The 19875-nt window shown below is 51.4% G+C and overlaps 9 protein-coding genes across 9 annotated transcripts; 4 read left to right on the top strand and 5 right to left on the bottom strand.

The window, feature by feature from the left end:
- Positions 1–459: 459 nt before the first annotated feature.
- On the bottom strand, positions 460–2097 carry ATNIH1004_008280 (uncharacterized protein; the record flags this gene model as incomplete). Its single annotated transcript, XM_033572891.1, has 1 exon — positions 460–2097. The coding sequence occupies one exon, from the start codon at positions 2095–2097 to the stop codon at positions 460–462; it is 1638 nt and encodes a 545-aa protein (XP_033423443.1).
- Positions 2098–2577: 480 nt separating this feature from the next.
- Positions 2578–4215, top strand: ATNIH1004_008279 (cytochrome P450; the record flags this gene model as incomplete). Its single annotated transcript, XM_033572890.1, has 1 exon — positions 2578–4215. The coding sequence occupies one exon, from the start codon at positions 2578–2580 to the stop codon at positions 4213–4215; it is 1638 nt and encodes a 545-aa protein (XP_033423442.1).
- Positions 4216–4297: 82 nt separating this feature from the next.
- On the bottom strand, positions 4298–5530 carry ATNIH1004_008278 (uncharacterized protein; the record flags this gene model as incomplete). The annotated part of the gene is made up of 1 exon (XM_033572889.1): positions 4298–5530. One exon carries the CDS (start codon positions 5528–5530, stop codon positions 4298–4300), a length of 1233 nt encoding a protein of 410 aa, XP_033423441.1.
- Positions 5531–7355: 1825 nt separating this feature from the next.
- On the top strand, positions 7356–7835 carry ATNIH1004_008277 (nuclear transport factor 2 family protein; the record flags this gene model as incomplete). Its single annotated transcript, XM_033572888.1, has 1 exon — positions 7356–7835. The coding sequence occupies one exon, from the start codon at positions 7356–7358 to the stop codon at positions 7833–7835; it is 480 nt and encodes a 159-aa protein (XP_033423440.1).
- Positions 7836–8269: 434 nt separating this feature from the next.
- ATNIH1004_008276 (O-methyltransferase) lies at positions 8270–8971 on the bottom strand (the record flags this gene model as incomplete). Its single annotated transcript, XM_033572887.1, has 1 exon — positions 8270–8971. The coding sequence occupies one exon, from the start codon at positions 8969–8971 to the stop codon at positions 8270–8272; it is 702 nt and encodes a 233-aa protein (XP_033423439.1).
- Positions 8972–9618: 647 nt separating this feature from the next.
- On the bottom strand, positions 9619–11350 carry ATNIH1004_008275 (MFS transporter; the record flags this gene model as incomplete). The annotated part of the gene is made up of 3 exons (XM_033572886.1): positions 9619–10783; positions 10861–10963; positions 11038–11350. The coding sequence occupies 3 exons, from the start codon at positions 11348–11350 to the stop codon at positions 9619–9621; spliced, it is 1581 nt and encodes a 526-aa protein (XP_033423438.1).
- A 931-nt stretch (positions 11351–12281) lies between these two features.
- Positions 12282–13549, bottom strand: ATNIH1004_008274 (questin oxidase family protein; the record flags this gene model as incomplete). Its single annotated transcript, XM_033572885.1, has 2 exons — positions 12282–13234; positions 13303–13549. The coding sequence occupies 2 exons, from the start codon at positions 13547–13549 to the stop codon at positions 12282–12284; spliced, it is 1200 nt and encodes a 399-aa protein (XP_033423437.1).
- Positions 13550–14319: 770 nt separating this feature from the next.
- On the top strand, positions 14320–15240 carry ATNIH1004_008273 (uncharacterized protein; the record flags this gene model as incomplete). Its single annotated transcript, XM_033572884.1, has 1 exon — positions 14320–15240. One exon carries the CDS (start codon positions 14320–14322, stop codon positions 15238–15240), a length of 921 nt encoding a protein of 306 aa, XP_033423436.1.
- Positions 15241–17109: 1869 nt separating this feature from the next.
- ATNIH1004_008272 (uncharacterized protein) lies at positions 17110–18225 on the top strand (the record flags this gene model as incomplete). The annotated part of the gene is made up of 2 exons (XM_033572883.1): positions 17110–17369; positions 17523–18225. 2 exons carry the CDS (start codon positions 17110–17112, stop codon positions 18223–18225), a joined length of 963 nt encoding a protein of 320 aa, XP_033423435.1.
- Between the last annotated feature and the right edge of the window lie 1650 nt (positions 18226–19875).

Here is a 19875-nt window from a genome sequence, read left to right as displayed (position 1 = left end):
GTCATCTTCCGGGAAGTTTCTAGAGCAGAGAAGGGCCAGAATACCCGGCTTCTAACCGCCAAAGGATGGCGTCGGGATACGGATCATACGTGTAAACCCGAGACACAGGTCGATCCAAACCCGACGGGATAAGGGAGGATAATGCATGTACTCTTCCTAACACGTGCTAATACTACTCTCATTACCCAGTCGGTTGACACTGAATCTGTCTTGGTAATAACCCTCGTGTACGTGGCCATACTCTTGGCCATGAGCCTGGCTAGAATCACAGGATATTACGATTGGATTTTACCATGCATAGAGTTTAGTTTTGTAAAAGGAAGCTGGCGTTGTTTGATACGAGTACTACCCCTTGATTGCGCTTCTTATATTAACCGTTATGCGTCCGTTTTCATACATAGATTGAATATCAGGATCGACTAGACAATTGGACATTTAATACGGAACTTAAGAATATAACTACTGGTGCTTCGTAGACAGGGAAACGCCTCGTACACGGTCCACAAGCCCCTCGAGATCATCCGGGAGCACATCTCCACGCCAGGCAACCATTCCATCTGGGCGAACAAGCGCCAGTCGCCTCTCATAGAGCTTTGCAACCTCGGGGGCGGTGATCGTGAACGTGTCCAGTGGAAGGCGCACATTCCGCGCCACATCCTCTATTCTCTTGTCGCCCTCTACATCCGGACCGAAGCGAAGCAGAACAAAACCGGTGCCAAACAGATCAATCGTTGACTGCCCCTCTTTCAACCAGTAATGTGGAGCACGATGACCCGGTCGCGCTGTCTGGATGTAGATGTCCGGGTCGTCGAGTGGTGCAGATGAACCGTCTGGCACAATGAGCGGCGAGTCTGCATAGCTATATCCCAACGCCAGGCCCAGAGACTGGAACTCCTGGCGCATGTTCGCAGCCATTTTCTCACCAAGGGCACGTCTCTGCTCATCCGCGTCCTCTCCATCGTCCAGAACCTTATCTCGGCCGCTCCGGTCAATCCAGATCGAGAAGTTGCGAGTCGAGCCCTGCCCGTTGCGAAGGGCAATCGGCCGGCGTTCGGTGGTGTATGCTGCAACAAGGCCGGGTCCTCCCCATCCTTCCAGCAGTGCCTGCAGCACCCAGCTCAAGCCCATCACGTCACCCACACCGGTGTTCAGGCCATGGCCACCCGTGGGAGACATGGTATGTGCAGCATCTCCGGCCAGGAAAACCCGGCCCTGGTGGTATTTTTCGGCCGTAAACTGACTGCGTCGCCACTGGACCACCTTGATAAGCTCGTACTCAATGTCGTCATGTCCAAAGGCCTTCCGCAGGACTGCATGCATGTCAAAGTTTGCCAGATCGATCTTCTCGCTCCCACCGACCACAGAAAACCGCCACAGCGACCGACCGTCGATCGTCGTGAAATTTCCCCAGGTCCCGTCCGGACTGATAAACATATAGCGCTCCGCCGCGCCGAAGGAGTGATAGCGTGAGAGGTCGACGCGAACAATGGCGCTGATCGCGTACCCAAGGTTCTTCCCATCGAAGGAAATGCCGAGTTCCTTGCGCACGATGCTGCCAGCACCGTCGCATGCCACCATGTATCGGGCTCGAACCTCTTCCGCCGTGCCGCTGTTGACATGCTTGAGGCGACAGGTCACGCCGTTATCATCCTGGTCAAATCCGACCAGCTCTACGCCGTACCGGATATCTGCCTTCCCTTGACGGACGACAGCGCGAGCAAGGATCGGATCAAACCACATCTGCGGACAGCGCCTGAGCATCTCAGCAGATTGCGGGGGAAGTTCCCGGTCCTGAGCCGAAGACATGACAAGGCGGCCGATGAAGTGGCCATTCAGACGCGTACAGAAGACGGTGTCGCCGGGGAGATCTTCAGGGTAGCCTGCGTTGGCAACATCGTCTCGAACGCCGAGAAGTCGGCAGAATTCCATAGTGCGCTCGTCGATAACGCTTGCTTTGGCCTGGAGATCGGTTCCAGTGCCAGAATTGCGCTCCACGATGGTCGAACGCATTCCACGGCGTCCCAGGTCTAGCGCAAGGGCGAGACCAACCGGTCCTCCACCCACAATAAGCACGTCGAGAACCTCTACGCTACCCATGGTTGATATGGTAGATGCTGGACAAAAGTAGAACAATAGTTGTTCGAATCGCAAGAGCGTTTACAGCTGTGTATGGGCGTAGAATAATGTATTCCACCCTACATATTAGTGTGGCATGTATAGTGACATAAGTAGTCTCCCACAGGGATCTTCGATTATACTCTGGCGATTCTATGACGCCTGAATCGCTTAGGCTCCAGCTCAGGTATGGTGAGCTCTACATAGAAACCCGACGGTTCCGGAGGAGGTTGAAACCCGACTGAAACCCGGCTATGCCCCGACACTGACATAGCCCGGATTGTTTCGTGGCTAGAGATGTGGTCTGGAGGGTGAATTCCTTATATTCAGGATGTATCTGATCTAGGAGTGTCTAATGATATTACATCTAATTGAGGTATATCTAATCGACTACTATATTCCTGCGTGCTCCGTACTCTTCCCGTCAACATTGCCAGAGAAAATAAAAACAAGACACCAAGAATGGATGAAGTACTTTCCATATATCAGGGCCACAGGATAGTCGTTCTGGCCACGCTGGCTGGTGTGATCGCCCTTGTCGTATCTTGGCTTCGGCGAGATGCCGACACGATTCCAGGTCCCATGGCATACCCGCTGATCGGGGTGGGCTACAAGCTTCCACCCAGAGCGCCAGCGCTGTTTCGACAGTGGGCAGTGGAGTATGGGGATATCTTCAAGATACGCGTGGGCTGGTACAACTGGGTGGTCATTAACACGCCAGAAGCCGTCCGGGAGATTTTGGAGAAGCAGGCCGTCAACACCTCCTCCAAAGCGCCCTCGCCCATGGGCCACGACATTGTTACCGGGGGGAAACGCATGCCCACGATGCCATACGGACCGCACTGGCGGGCTCAGCGATCAGTCGTCCGCCAGGTCACGACTGTGCCAATGACGGCTACATTTGTCCCCAGCCAGGAGTTCGAGGCGAAACAATTGCTCTTCGACCTGGCCACCGATAATGAGAATCAGCGCAACTTCTACCAGCACATGCGTCGCTACGCGTTCAGTATCATCATGACGAATACGTTTGGCACCCGCATCAAGAACTGGGACCACCCAGACGCGCAGAACGCGGTACGCAGTCAGGCGATCCTCAGGAGAACATCGCGCCCTGGGGCTTTCCTGGTCGACGAGTTGCCTTTCCTGGCACGCTTGCCAAAGTGGCTCTGGCCTGGTCGCAAGGAGGCGCAGGAAGCGGCCCGGGAAGTCTTGGACATTAAAATGGGACTCTGGCGGAGACTGGAAAAGCAGTTTGAGACTGGCAAGGCTCCTCACTGCTTCGCACGTCGCATTATCGAAAGTAAGGACGCATGGTATGCGCAGGGGCTGAACCAAGAAGATTTGGCCTGGGTGGCTGGGGGTCTTGTGGAAGCCGGTTTCGAGACATCGGCGGCAACACTGAACAGCCTTGTACTTCATCTTGCCGCGAACCAAAGGGTCCAGAACAAAGCGCATGAGGAGCTGATGTGTGTTGTCGGGCCCGACCGTCCGCCGACCTTCGACGATATGCCGAATCTGCCTTATATTCGCGCCTGTGTCAAGGAGATTCTGCGGATGAATCCCATTCTGGCCCCTGGTATTCGACACTACGCTGCCCAGGATGTGGTGTATAAGAACCACGTCATCCCCAAGGGGACGGTGCTGCTTGCCAATACTGCTTTCCTACACTATGACCCGCAGCGGTTCGAAAAGCCCTTTGAGTTCATGCCGGAGCGGTACCTCAAGCATACCCTATACAGCTCCGAGTACGCGGCGATGAGCGATCCGTACAAACGGGATCACTTCACCTTCAGCACGGGTAGGAGAACGTGCCCTGGGGCGCGTCTGGCAGAGAACTCGCTGAATATAGCCCTCTGTAACATTCTCTGGGCCTTTGAGATCCGACCGCCCATCGTGGAGGGCGTTGAGACCGAGATGGACTTGAGCGACAACGCGTACCCGGACGGCGCGTTCACCATACCTCGGCCGTTCGCCGCCAGGTTCCTGCCAAGAAGTGAGGAGAGGCTGCAGATCGTCAAGAAACAGTGGCAAATAGCGACGCAGGAGGGCTATGAGTTGAGGGGTGTAGCGGTTGACATCGATGGTATCGTTCAGTACTGACAGGGGAAGTGGGTTGAGCGATGCAGGCCGAGAGGACATAGAATGGAGGAGGAGGCATTAATTTCTAAAGTCTCAATTCTATTCATATGTTTAGCTCCCTCAACTCCGACCTTAGCATGTTGGCTATTCTTGAATGATCCCTCTTGAGCCACAGGCTTAGAGTCTGGTAGAGGCTGTCAATGTCGCCGATAGACGTTTCATCAGTTAGATACGGATCTCTAGAGTGCTCCGAGCTAAATTTATCGATCAGACGGCCGACCCTTCTCATCTCTGCGGATACTAACTGGATCTTCATGGCGGTCTGTACATGGAGGTCGTCGACGTTGAATGTTCCAATGGCCATCATCGCGGGGATCACGGCCAGCGCAGGCGACTGGGAGGATGATGTGGCCGTTCTTTGGTTGCTCCCGCCGATGCTCAATGAGCTGGCTGCTGCCGTGCTAGAGATGGGTGGAGAGACGTTCTGCGAGCTACCCGCGGCCTGCTGGTACCATGCCAGGATGCGGGAGATGATCGACGCATAGAGGAATGCAAGGTGTGGCGATCTCGCGCAGGGGCAGGTCAGAAGTGGCACGAGACGCTCGCTTGCCTCCCGGGTTAGTCGTAGAACAAGGTCCAGCGGAACTTGATGGGCGACACTCTGCGTTGTGGTGGCTGGGGCCGTTCCTGGTGAAGTCCCATAATGAGCCTGGCTGACGTTCAGAAAGGACAAGCTTTCAACAATCTTATATGCTTCACGCGGACAGTCGTGCGCGCTTGTGGAGCCCTGGCCGAGATTTGAACAGTCTTCGTCTTGGGAACAATACGCCGTAGTGGATAAATAACTCCCCAGCTTCGGCGACGGTGGAGTGGACCCGGGGCCCGGGGGTAGCGTGGTGGATAGGAGGTTGATGCCTGAATGGTCTGCCATGGCCCATTCATTGCCCTCCAGGGGAGGAAAATTCGAGAGAGATGGCCCAGGTAGATCTTGAAACAAGCCCACCCATGGGTGCAACCGGTTCAGGTCACTGTTGGCGCTGCTGTCGTAGTCCATTGCATCCCAGGCTGTGGGTACTTCGGCACCACTCGGAAATGGCTCGATGTCCAGCATGATACCTCCACTGCTACTGCTACTGTCCGTTGCTGCGGCATGGTTGCTGGACGTTCGGGATAGGCTCGGACGTCGCGGCGGTTTCCCTATCTTGCGCGACACCCCATAGACACATGCCATGCCATGCGAGACGCAGCGGCCGCATTCAGGGTGCCCCCGGTCACACTTCACCTTGGCGATACCACATCGATCACAGCTCGATCGTAACTTCGGCTGTCCTGGCATTGTGACTACAGAACCAGATGGTATACGCCACCGCGGCTGGTCCTGGAATGACTACTTTATAGTATTCGGGCATTCGAGGGACCTGCGTGCCCGCGCTCGTATCCATAACATGCTTAATAGCGCCGTATCCATATCTCATTATAGATGGGGATCAAAAGCCATGCCGCCACCGTGGAGAAGGCATTGGCGTTAAAGTTTTGAATGCTCACTAACCCACCGATTGCTGGCACATGTCAGAATAGGCAGACATACCAGTATTACGCAAAAATTGTAACAGTGCTACTTTTTGTGGTGCAGTGGTATTTCTGACAGCTCGATGGAATGAATCCCTGAAGTTAGAGGGATCGACTTCGTGATCGTGGGAATTTGGTCCCATCATTGGTGAATAATGCGAGGGGTTATTTCATGACTATCCCAGAAGTGGTATATCTCAACTAGGGCTGGTTCGAATACAGATATCAGCTAATCCAGACATTTGATATTCGTATCCGCCTTCTACATTACGGCGAATAATATCGCCGCAGATATCAGCGATGTCCGTATCCGCGGCCGATATCGCCATTTAGACACGTGTAGAAAGGATTCCCAAACTGGTTAACGCACTCTTTATTTACAGCATAGCGTTCGAGACCCAAGGCTGACTGGCCGGCCGGGCCCAGCTTGCTTCTGGTCAGATTTGTAGTATTCACAGTATAGCTTCATCTACTTACTGTTTGTCTTTACGGACAGTAGGCACAGTATCGGCCATAGGCTGGACCGCTGGAGAGGTTGAACGGGCTCCGGCCCTTTATACAACCCATATTAGTTTAATTATAAACGCTACTTTAACCTAAAATCAATAGCCTTACAGCACTTGGCTCTATTATTTATGTCTGATATAGTTATCTGTCCGTATGATTACTGCATAGGCGAATAATATTCGTATTCGCATTCGTTATGGAAGAGGTGGCAAATATCGTATCCTCCGCCGATTCGATGGAATAATATCTGCCAAGGCGGATATCGTCATCAACCCTAATCACAACGACTCGCAGGGTAGCCCGTTTTCTTTTTGTTTTTTGTTTCTTTTTTACTGGACTTCTAGGTTGTTTTACGTGGCCTCCAGGGATTACAGTGTTTTAGCAACTCCAAAAGCAATCCATCAGCATCAAAATATTATTAGTTGCAGGAGACAATTAATCTTGAGTCTAAGCATTAGTCAGAGAGTGTCTCCCCTATCCACTTGTCCGACCCACACGGTTATTTTAATTCATATAATTTAAATAAAAATAAATAGAATCTAAAATTAAGAAAATGAAAAAATTTTTATACGAAATAAAAATAGAAACCGACGCTGGCTGTATCTCTCTTTCAATAGAGCCCCAGTTCATTGCTTTACGTACTGTGATGGGATCATCATACACACTAGCCCCTCATTCTGCAACTCAAGCTTCGGTGCCATACAGGGTTCTTTTCTTCCTATATGATTCGGCAACCGAAATCGAGGTACCCGGGGGTTTGGTGCCAACGGGAGGAGCCTCGGGGGATTAAAAGCCTGGCCTATTGGCCTGACAAGATAAAAAAGACGCTAGACACGTGCTACTGCACTACAAACGAACAGGTTCTGGAGCGCAACCCGGTCCAGCCACGTAGTTATCGTGGCTTTTCCTCGAGCAAATTCGGCAGATCGTGAACGGGCGAGCGTATCCGGGTGTTATGTGGTAACCCTAACCCGGATTGGGCTTTGCTGCGCTAAAACCGCTTCTTATAAGACCTTCACTTACTGCGGGAAAGGTATTCCGATCCAAAAGACCGACCTCGTTATCTCTTGGAATCCAGTCCCATCATGGCCTCTGACTGGTCGCTCCCGGCTGCGCTGTCGCCCGCTTTGACCACACGCGAGGCCATTGCTGATGCGCTCCACCGTTGCATGATTGGCATGGATACTAATGACACGGCTCTCTTCGATTCCGCCCACACTCAGGATGCCCAGTGGAACATCGGTGGCAGAGTCGTGCAGGGGCTCCAGGCCATCCACCGGGAATGCTACGAAAAAACCATAATGACGCTCGACACCACGCATTACGTCACGAATATCCGCATCCACGTCCTCGACGGAGCATCGGAAGGGTCGCTTTCGGCTCTGTATCAGGCCAAGCATTTCCGTGGCCAGACAGGCACGGTACCTGGTGCACCGTCATATACGATGGGGGGCGTGTATTTTCTTAATCTTGTGAAAGATGAGACGGACGGGCTGTGGAAGATCAAGGAGTTCCGAATGAAGAAGCTGTGGGTGGAGGGCGACCCCAGTGTCATGGGCCATTAATTCCGAATATCCGAATATCCTATATACTCCCTCAACGTCCATGTTTGCAGCCACTGATTGGATGATTTGGGATAACTATGAAGTTTATAAATATAACAGCACCTTGGAGTTCGAAACCGCACCAACCACCGCACCTTAATAGTCTTTGAGAACCCCTGTTGGTGGGGCAGGCTGTGATCTACTAATTTAGCGTAGTTGTTATTCATAGTCAGAAAATCCGAAGTGAAGCTTTTCTAGGCCGCCATGTGATGGCGACGCCAATTCTACAAGCCACTTGGCTCCGCCAAGATCTGAAAGTAAATAGTGGCGGCTTACCCGTTTACTGGATTGTCCTACTACGACATAACTACAGAGTACTCCGGAGTAAGTGCTTTGGGCTAATTGATTGCTCTGCACCCCACCCACGACCTACTGTAAACACGGGCTTGCCTCCGCTAGCTGATCACAGCCCACAGCCAACCGTCGTAGCCCTTCTCGCCAACCGTCTGGAGCACAACCGAGTCCACGCCGGGCGCTCTACCAGCGTTCTCCACCACCTCTCTCGAGCCCCTGACGGACGGGTCAGGATCGTAAAAGTCCACCAGCTGCCCGTCGCGCACGATGTTGTCGACACAGATGACTGAGTTTGGGTGGACCATGTCCCGCGCGAGCTGGAAGTACCTCCAGTTGTTGACCTTATCCGCGTCGATGAAGACAAAGCCAAAACGGGGACGTATCCCGGCCCGGACCTCGTCGGATAGGCGGGAGAGCACTGCGAGAGCTGCGCCGTGGATGACCTGGACGCGATCGGACAGCCCCGCGTGCTCGATATTCGCGCGTGCGACCTCAACATGTCGGCTGTTGTGCTCGATCGTGGTCAGTTGCAACTGTGGGTTTTCGCTCGCCATCCAGATGGCCGAGTAGCCGCCCAGCGTGCCGACCTCGAGCGCGTGGGTGACCTTCGCCGTGCGGCAGTGCAAGGCTAGGAACTTGCCCTGTGCAGGCGAAAGTGCGTAGCTCGGGAGACCCGCCGCCTGCGATGCCGCCTGCGCGTTGACTAGCTCCTGGGTATTGGACTGCGATGCCGGGTGTGACTGTCGAAATGCATATGTGTCCACCGCTGTCCAGAGCGCATCGTAGCTTCTCCGGGCGGTCATGGTGAAAGTTCGTGGTGAAAGGTGATGACGTGTCGCTTTACTAAGGGGAATAATAAGAGGACCTAATCGCTGGCCCAGTCGACAAGTGGGAATACGTCGCATTGAACAAAGAATAACTTATGGCCCTCAGCATGGGGGGCGGGGAGAGAGATAGAGAGAGTCCCTTCACGACAAGCCTGAGTACATACCCGCGGATCGCCCTGGGGGTTAAACTCGCTCATCCGAAACAAGGAAGAAAAACAAAACAAAAGACCCATCTTGAAAAGATTGACGATTGGGCTCCCAAAGGTTAACAAGGCCGATTACTCCTGGAGGAACGCTCTTCGCCCGGATCCATCCGTGATGTCGCGAGCCGACCCAATCACAAACACCTTTTGAGTCCCGAAACAAGCCATAACGACGCTAAACACAAGTAGCGGTTATATCGAGTGTTATTATGATGACCCTGGATGGAATGGCTCCTCACTATCGCTTGTGTCTGTCGGCCATGTCGAACTGGGGGATTGAAAGGACGATATCTACCAGCACTTCAGAGGCCAACAGTTTTCGGCGAGATGGCGTATTTGATTTCGCATTCTAGATAGGTAGAAACTAAGCTACTGGCGGGGGTATCCATATTTCACCACGAAAACAAGCATTCATCTGGTTCAAGCCTTGTCCGAGTTTAATTTTCTGTCCATCATAACCCGCCACTGAGGCCCCCACGTCCTGAGGGCCAGGATCGCCGCGTTTCCCGTAACGAATGCGATCAGGGCGACCATGGTACACATCCATCCGGTCCCTATCGCGTCCAGCAGGGGCTGCGTGATGACTGCACCCGTGCACGAGAGGATGTTGCGCAGAAAGTTGGCGAGGGCAACGCCACTGGAGGACTTCTTGGGGGTGAATTCCGTCAGCACCGTGGTTACCGCGCCCATGACGAGCATCACCCCGAGACCGAAGACGATACAGGCCACGCAGCACACTGCCCAGTGCAGGCCCTTGTCGATCGACCAGCCGTACCAGATCAACGCCGCCGGGTACAGTGTCGATGCCAGCCAGATGTTCTCCTTCATCCGGTCTTCCGGCAGGTACTTGGGTTTGCCGTCCGGGTGGTAGCGACCGGCCTTGCGTGCCTCGCGGGCCATGATGTAGTCGATCCATCTGCCGCCCAGCAGGGATGATATCGCATAGCCAATGGTCGGGGCTAGATACGTCAGGCCCACCAAGATGACACTGAAATTGTACGGCGGTTTCTCGAAGGCCGCCTGGAGCGAGACGTTAAGCACGAACATAGTAAAGAAGGCGATAGACCCGGACCAAACCGCCACCACGATCGGCGGATGGCGTAGCAGAGCGAGGACTTGGAGGGGGCCGAAGATGCGCTTCAGGACCTGAACGCCTTTGTTTGGCCTTCTGCGTCCGTCCGCTACCCGCTGCGGCTGAACCACACGCCTAGGCGCCGTTTCCGGGAGGCACAGGAATATCAGAGCCAGCATGACACCGCCAAAGATGGTGAGAAACCACTGTGTACTCCTCCAGCGCAGGCCTTGGGTTAGGGCGCCTCCAATCACCGGAGCCAGACCGGGGCCGCACAGAGGACCCAGGTAGAATACGCCCATCGCCCGTCCTCTCACTTTGGGTTCCCAGATGTCGGACACCGTTCCTGCGCCCACAGATTGCACCGACGCCGCCGCTCCTCCACTGAGGACCCGGAAGACGATCAGCATGGCGATGTTCACGCTGACGGCGCTGAGGCAGGAGAAGACGAGGAAAAGCGAAAAGGAGAGGAGATATATCGTCCGTCGTCCGTGTTTCTCGGACAAAGCCGACCTGCATGCACTCTCCGGTTAGCAAGCTCCTCTCCTTCTAACGTTCTCGAGCTGTAGCTCCCCTTGGCGGCGACTCACCACCACATCGGGGTAAAGGCCATGGCGAGCATGTACAAGGCGAGTGATAAGTTTGCGACAGTAGGCGTGGTTTTGAGATCGTCGGCCACTTGCGCCAGGGCCGCTGTCAAGCTAGTGAGCCTTTTTGTCTCTTTCCCGGTCTTGGTTCAGATTTCCTGCTCGGGCAAGCAAACGTACGGTAGAAAATAGAAGAGCCTGTGGACGAAGTAATGGCGGCGAAACTCACAATCACCGTCATCCACCATTTCGTTCCGTTGCCGTAGGTGTATGGGTTGGTGACCTCTGGGATGATGGAGAAGCGACCCAGAAGGCCTCGACGCTGCGACTGAGGGACTGGCTCCAGCACTGGGGCCATGGACCCGGCCGTCGACGTTGGGTCGACCGGCGGCCCATTGGGTTGAGCTTGTTGAGTCGCAATGCCTGCCTTTTCCCCGTCGCGCACGGTATGGCTGGTGTCTACCCCTTGGGCCTTTTCGACGTCTGTCGCCATCACGCCTATTGTCAACCTTTGGGTATAGAACCAGAGTCTTGTGGCCCGGCTCTCAGCGAACTAATGGATATTTATTTGCTCAGAACCGTGGTCTGTGTCGACACAGCGATCCATTTCTCGGCTGACGATCACGGAGGAAACTCTCCAGTCCACTGCGATAGGTTACCAGGTGTTAAGCATTTGTCCACCCTCGGACCAGACTCCCCGCAGATAATCGTCGTCAGAGACAAGGAAAGGGCCGCCGGCCAATTGGGAAGGACTTTAGATGCCCGACACATACATTAGTGGCCACGACGGCCTCGCCTCACTAGCGAATCCTGCCGTAATTTATCTTACGAGGTTGGGCCGGTTCGTTGGTTGCTAAGCTTCGGTCCGTGGTCATCCATGTCTGTCCCAGGGGTGGAGCGATCAACTGGAGCGGGTTCTTGTGGACAAGACCAAGAGCAGGTCTCTTACTCTCCACCAACACGGTACTGGGAATAAGTATCTCTCAATACAGACCAGACTCGTAAATGAGATAGATTCTCTCATACTACTTACCCACACTCAAAAACATTCAGTGGCTTACCTGTACATACAATCACTAGGAGACAACAAGCTCACCAGTTGGTCCCGCGCGGTGGGTTTGAGGCCAATTCTGGGTTCATATATATTTCTTCTCATCCCTCGCAATGTAGATAGTTAAGATAGCACACGGTACGATTTTGATTTTTTTGAAATAGTTTATAGATGCTCTGGGCCCTCGCCGTATTCATGATAATAGTGATTAAAAAAAGAAAGAAAGAAAAAAAAAAAAAAAAAAAAAAAAAATACACCAGCAATATTGTAATAATCTCTCCTTTAAGTCCACTTGGAATTGGTGCAACATCCAGGCTCCCGAGACGAGATGGAACAAGAAACAAACGTAAGAGAAAAGGCCAGATAAAAAGTTTCAAACAGAACAGCCCGGCACGTAGTCCCATGCTTTTGGAAGTCCGCCATAAAATACCCAGCGCGTCATATTCCCCACCAACATATCCCCCCCACGGCCTACGCGTTTCACGACCCCTGCGGCTGTCTCTTCCGGCACCTTATTGCCCTCCGTCTTGTGCAATGCCCGCTCGATCGAATCCATCCCCATGTGTGCAATCTGGAAGAAATCATGCTTGGTGATCGGGAAACCCGGCGTCGGATCGTCCAGCTGCTCCAGACTGTACAGCGCCCGGATCAACTTGGCTGCATGCCCTTCATCGCGATACACAATCGCACGGTGGAACAGCTCCGGCCAGCCATGCTCTGGATGTCGTGGGACATAGTCGGTGATCCGTTGGGCATAGAGCGGCGGACACGCACAGCCGGCATACATCACGGCGTCAACACGTGCCGTAGCCTCGAGCAGACGGGCTTTGTCCTGGTCGGACAGCCAGTCCTGGGCCAGAATGGCCGGATAGAACACGGCAAGCGTGACCGCATGCAGCAGGACAAAGTCCATGGCTTCTCGCTTGCCCGGACGCTGCGCCGCACCGAGCATGTACGCGGTGGTGTGCATCATGTCGGCCATTTTGCGCTGCAAGTCTTCCTTCTCGGGCTTGACTTGGAACTGACTCAGATAAGGGACCAGCTGCTCGGTGGTCACCCGCTTGAGGAAGCCGTCAGGGATCTTGTTGAAGGGGTCCGTTTCCCTCACCCCGCCGGCGATCTGAGGATTCTCGCGGAGGCTGTTGAGGATGTCAAGCATGGGCCGGGATGGCACGTCCTCCTGTGTGCGGACATATTCTTCTGTCGCTAAAAGAAAGGACTTGGGCCAGTTCTCATGAACGCAAGCCCCAGCCAGGGCTTCTGCGACAAGGCTTGGTTGCTTGAATTCAATTCCACACCCAAGATGGATGATCGGATGCACGAGATCTGAACATGAGGCGCGTTAGTGATCAACGCTGGCATACCCTAATGCTGTGGGGAGGGTTTATGGCCACCTGTGAACATCCGACCCAGAATATCATTCGCCCGGGCGTCCCCCTTGAAGAGGTACTCTTTGACGACCTCCTCCATGCCGTTCTGGGTGATTTCATCTTCGAAAAATTTGAGGAAATCTACGTAGCAGTCGTCGACTCCAAGGCATTTTTCAAAGACCGCTGGATCCTTTAGACCTAGATCCGTGGTCGCTTCTTCTAGATGTCTGTTGTGCATAAGGTTCTGGTAGCGCGCGTTGTAGTCCCACATGTCTTGGATCTCAGCTGGTGTCGCTCCCAACGCCCACAGGGAGAGGAGGTGGTGAACGAGATGGTCTGGATTGTCAAGGTCAGCGACAGAGCCAGACTAGGTAGCACACTAGAAACCTACTGTGCAACGTGTCTTTCCATCGTGTGTGGTATAACGCATGATTGAGTGTGAGCAGCTCAGAGGTTAGCTTTGCGCTGTCCTCCCTTAAACCCTGCACATGGACATGGCCCGGGGTGGAAGTAGAAGACAGATGGACAGTAGTTGCCTCCTCCATATTAAACGCAATGAGTATAAGCACGCGGCAGACTTCTGCAGAGGACGAGATTCGGGTTCAAAACGTACAAAAGTAATATGGCACAAATCATAGATTAAAATAAATAAGCGCTTCGCTTTTGACCGAGCCTCCCATTTAGACCGAAAGATTAACCCGGTCGGGACCCGAATACAAAGAGAAACAGCCTTCCTCGGGCATCGACCAGACCAATCTGCATAAAGGTAGCTGAAGCACCTATCCCGGGTGGACCCTAACTCCCCGGATACCCAGTAATGTTGTAGAGCTTGTAGTAAGCTGAATATTATGTCCAGATAAGGAGGTTTACGCCATAAGACGATTCCACCTGTGATCTTCCAACCTGATATGTAATACGACCGACTTTCTTGCCCGGCAGCGCATAAAACAAATTTATTAGCGGTTCCGAGAGGCAACACATTCCTCCATCATCACTCAACCTTCTTCCCGCCAGGGGGTTACACAGATAGAGAGGCCCACCATGCCCAAGATACTGTGTCTTCACGGGCACGGCACAAGCGGAGCCATCTTCAAATCACAGACTGCTGCCTTCCGTGCCAAGCTCGATCCCAGTTATGTTTTCGATTTTGTCGATGCTCCATTCTCCAGCCCGGGCGCGCCGGGAATCGACGCTATCTACAAGACAGAGAAGTACACATGGTGGCCGAAGTCTACCCCGGAGGCTATCCGTGCCGCACACCAGTGGGTGGCAGAGTACGCCCGTCAGCACGGGCCCTACGATGCCGTCTGTTGCTTTTCCCAGGGCTGTTCCCTAGCATCGACTATGGCTCTATACCGTACGGTTAACGGGGATTCTCGGGTTGAAGAGGAGTCGCTGCCCTTCCGCGCGGCTATCTTCATCTGCGGTGGAGTGCCACTGTCGGCACTCGAGGACATGGGGCTTGAGGTATCGCCACGTGCCCACGAGATCAACCGTTGCACCGGTACATTGTTGAACGGAACGGCCAGACGGCTGTCGGAGCTCGCTGCGAATCTACACCTGATCAAGCGGGGTGTTGGTCTCTGGGATGCGAACGGGTATCAACTGGTACATGACCCCACGCGTCGACCGGATCGGCGCGACGTCTTCGGCCTCGACTTCACCGGATTTCCTACACACGCGCGCATCCGAATACCTACTGTACATATCTACGGGTCTAAGGACCCGCGGTGGCCTGCCGCGATTCAGCTGACTGAGTTCTGCGAGGACCGGCTGGAGTATGACCATGGCGGTGGGCATGATATCCCGCGGTCGACGGAAGTGTCCAACAAGATTGCAGACATGATCAGGCAAGTGATGGGGCGGATTCAGAAACCACCACATATAGGTACCGGTCAAGGGCATGTGGAACTGAAACAACAGTCAGATATAAGTTTTGGGCCGGTGGCGATCAGTGTCTAGTGTCTTGAGACTACTTTTGTTCGATAGATTGATAGAGGTGTGCGGTAACTTGATTCTACACTATAGTCAATATGACTTCTTTCTTTTTTTTTTTAGTTTGTCGCCTACTATGAATGGATACAACTCTTTAACGTCAGTCAATTGGAGGCCATCTGCAATCACAATCTATGTGGACGGCGGCTCACGCCCTGCATTGAGGAAATCCCTCAACCAGGATTGTAAAACTTTGGTTATATTGGTAATAATTATGATAGACGAAATATGAGTTGTAGAGCAAAATTTTGGATAGAGTTGCATTCAATGTGAGGACCGAAGTTCGACTGCGTAGTGGTGCTGAGCTTTAGCACTACGCCACGGCCAAAAAAGCGTAAATCGATGACCGAACGGTCATTGAGCTCAGCATACTATATAGCAAGGTCAGGACCGTGACGTTCAGGGCGGACTGGAGCGGATTGAGCCGACCTTCACCCCAGTCCACGCTGAGTTTAGGGAGAAAATTTGTTTCGAAAAAACAGATTACACAGATACTGTAAAGGGCTGGAGCGTTTGGCCTCTCGGGCCATTAACCCCGTTGATCGTATTATCCCTATCACCCTACTGTCCCTGTTGTCCCCGTTGTCCCTATTGTCCCTATTGTCCCTATTGTCCCTATTGTCCCTATTGTCCCTATTGTCCCTATTGTCCCTACTATCTCTGGCCCTACTGTCCCCGCTCACGCTTCTTCCACTCCGTTTCATTGTTCCAGAGCCTGCAGAATGCGAGGCGCGCGTCTTCTAACATAAATACATTTCCAATTTTTCTCCTAGACTATTCTATACGTGCTATAGCGCATCTTGGCGTTGGTTTCGAAGCAAAGTAATGACAGTCCAGAGTGTGAGGCTGATTCTGCGATCTACTGTACCCGCCACCTGGCAAAGAGTTACATTACTCATGATATAGTAATCATGCTACGCTTGAAATTATCTAAATTTTCTGGAACTTAGGGAAGTGGTAGTAGAAAATACTTCCCTATAGAGTATGGTACCCAACTGCTTCTGTCTCTCTAGCGTTGGTAATGATCTTTCTGTTATGCTCTCCATTCCTCAGTAATAGACACTTGTAGTAGCCCTTTCAGCCGCATCATATAGCCTGATTCGTTGCTTAGGCTGTAGCGTAACATATCTAGGCCAATCCATGATTAAGACACTGCGATAATATAGAGTGGGTCCGCGGACTATTGTGACTAACGTATTTTATCACCGAGCGGTCACCCTGCCTACCTTAATCAACTCTTGATCATTTTCAACCACCAAAATGGCCATTTTATTGATATTTTTGATCAATTTTAAATGCGCATTTTAGTGGCCGTTTCAGTGGTTGAAAATGATCGAAGGTATGCAGGGTGACCGCTCGGTGATAAAATACGTTATTCAGGCTAATTATATAATTCCATTCCAAGACAGCAGTAAATTAAAATGTTAGCTTGGCGGGGAACCTTAAATTAACGCATGCTGCACTAGCCCATTTTAGTCCGGCGTAAGGCACATCCAGTACGTCTGGGCATCCTTGCGGTTCTGGTTCCCGTAATTACGAGCTCAACGAATCGGACATCGCTTGTCTCACTTAATGGTGCCAGAGTGGGTGCGCCAGAGCACAGGTTGATTTCGATAGTCATACGGGATACTGTCAGAATAAAGCTAGTCCATATTGGGACATCATGTGAATATATATACCCAATACTCCTCATAGAGGGGTTGGGCAGAGAATCCTTCTGAATACAACAACTTCATACCCCCCATATAATCTAACAATTAAGAGTCTCATTTGTTAAAAGAGCACTCATATATAGATACGAGTATATATCTATATCTATATTAACCCTATTTCGCTATGTCAACCATTCAAGACAGCACCATTCGCCTCAACACACAGGAGGACTGGATGCAGTGGCAGACGCAGTTTGAAGGCCTAGCTAGAGGCAAGGATATTTGGGATATTATTACAGGTGACGGAGAGGATCTTCCAAAGCCTAGAATGCCTAACGAAGAGGATTATCTTCCTCCACCTGCTAATAGCACCCGAAATGCCTCCACAGGGTCCCATGCGGAATATCAGTTGGCTTGGACAATTTATCGAACCAAACTGGAGGAGTACAACAAACAGAAAGCGGAGTTAAATAAGATCAGACGAATGGATTCAAAAGACTGTATCACCACAAGTCTATGAATTCTGCTGCATTCCTTCTATTCCTTGAACGACTGGTATGACAACCTAAAGAAGAATGTTGGAGTTGATGAGTTTAGAGTCAAAGAACTGGCTCGAGAAGCTTATCAAAAGGCCATCAAGACTCCAAAGCCCAGGGACATCAACACCTGGATAAACAATTGGGAGTTAGCCATGCAGAAGGGGATAAAGGCAAAGATTGCAGTTGCTACTTCCTTAACTGATTGGATTAAAGACTTTCTAAATGCAGTGCGATCTTTGAATCCTCACTGGGTAGAATCTTATTGGATAAATAAGAAGCAAGACATTCAAGAAGAAAGCCTCTCCTTTAGAATGGTCGCGCAGGACTTCCGTGATAGCATGAATCGAATGGGATTACCTCAAGGCAAGATTGCCAAGGGATCATTCGGTCCTACCTTTGGAACTCAAGACGAAGGTAGTGATGCCTCTATCTCTGGAACTCATGGCAGAGATAGTGACGAAGATAAGGCACCCGCACCAGATACTAGGAGGTCCCGAAAGCGGAAGCAGAGGACCGAAAGCCGTGGATCACCGAAGGAGTTCAAGAGGAACAATCCGGGATCATCAAGACCGGCAAAGGCCTGCAGAGCTTGCGGACAATGGCATAATTGGAAGGATTGCTTTTATTTATTCCCTAGGAAGGCCCCAGAAGGATATCAGGAGCGTTCTGAAGTTAGAAGGTTGGTAAATCTGTCACTAAAGGATGATCAAAGCTTTGCCAAGCAGGTGGAAGAAGAAATAAAGCAAAAGGCTCAAGAATGACTAGAAAAGGAACCAGCATCTCCTTCCTTTCTAGTAAAGAAGTAGGGAGAATACCTACTTCTTTTATCTTGCTTCCGTCCACATATCCTCTCAAGAACTCTGCAATCCTTGACTCCGGCACGACTATCCATATATTCAACCAGTTCTCTCGATTCGATCGATACCAGCCAGCGGCACCCGGAGATTTTGTATGGGCAGGAGATTCAAAAGTCTCTATTAAAGGATACGGCAATGTCAGCATTAATATTAACTCGAAGGAACGGAAAACAAAACTACGCCTGTATATGTTTGCTTACTGTCCTAATATGGCGTGTAACCTAGTGTCTTTGAGGCAACTCCATCGAATGAATCTATGGTGGGACAATCAACCTGGTCAGAATGTTATTCGCACTATAAAGGGGTTTCCAATCGCTTACCTGGAGGATCGACATGATCAATTTGTCCTTGAATATATCCCGGTATCAACACATGCAACATTCGCTACCAGATCTTCACATCAGAGTTCGAAGTCAGTGCGAGCAGATGCTAAGAAATGGCATCTCCGCCTGGGGCACCCAGGACCGCAAGCAATAGAGCACCTAGTTAATGCTTCAAAAGGTGCTAGGATCCGGGGTCCGACGACAGTAGAATGTGATGCTTGCGGAATAGCCAAAATAAAGCGTCAGATTCAACGTTTTCCCCGAGGAATAAAAGAAGGACCTGGATTGCAACTGGCAATTGACTTTCATGACTTTGAACAAGGATATCAAGACTTTAAAAGCCTTATGTTGGTGACAGACAGGTGGTCTGGCATTATCTGGGACTATTATTTTCAAAATCGCACCGCGGAGGCAATTATCAAGGCATTAGAGGACCTATTTAGGACTCTAAAACATCAGTACAACATCATGCCTAAGGTAATTGAGTGTGATAATGAGATAGTTACCAGAAAACTCCAAGTCTACCACTATATCCTTTCGAAAGGCATCAAGGTTGAGCCTTCTGCGCCTAATACGCAATCACAAAATGGAGGTGCAGAACGCTCAGGGGTGTAATAAAGGATAAGGCTAGAGCTATGCGGGAAGGTGCTAAATTGCCTGCGTTTCTATGGCCAGAAGTGGTACGAGCAGCAGTTTACCTATTTAACCGAACACCTTATTATCAAGCCAATTGGAAAACTCCTGTTGATAGGTTCCATACCTATATTGCACACAGCGAAGGTGTTGTGGTGGAGGATAGAAAGCCTTAGCAAGCGCATCTAAAAGTTTATGGATGCAAGGCCTTTGCAATGACTCCTGAAGCTCAGAAAAAGGAGAAAAGACTGCAGAGATTTAATCCAAAGGCATGGATAGGATATCTAGTTGGATATGACTCCACTAATATCTATCGAATCTGGTTGCCTCGGTTGAATAAGGTTATTCGGACAAGGGATGTAATTTTCAATGAAGAGGAATAATTCTCTGGTGACATAGCTAAGACCTTAGCCACCATGCAGGATGAATTTCGACAAGTTCCCTTAAAGGAGTTTAATCAAATGGTGGAGAATATTGAGCTTCAAAGCTTGCCAATGAGATGGCAGAGGATTCTTTGTCTAATGGACACTTTGACTCAGTTGATTATCTTGCAGATATTCCAGAATCAAACCAGCAAGAAAAGGAGCAAGATACTTAT

This window comes from Aspergillus tanneri (genome assembly GCF_003426965.1).
Source record: "Aspergillus tanneri strain NIH1004 chromosome Unknown AapTan_6_pilon_pilon_pilon, whole genome shotgun sequence".
Lineage (NCBI taxonomy): Eukaryota > Fungi > Ascomycota > Eurotiomycetes > Eurotiales > Aspergillaceae > Aspergillus > Aspergillus tanneri.
This window is presented reverse-complemented; position numbering and strand designations above follow the sequence as displayed.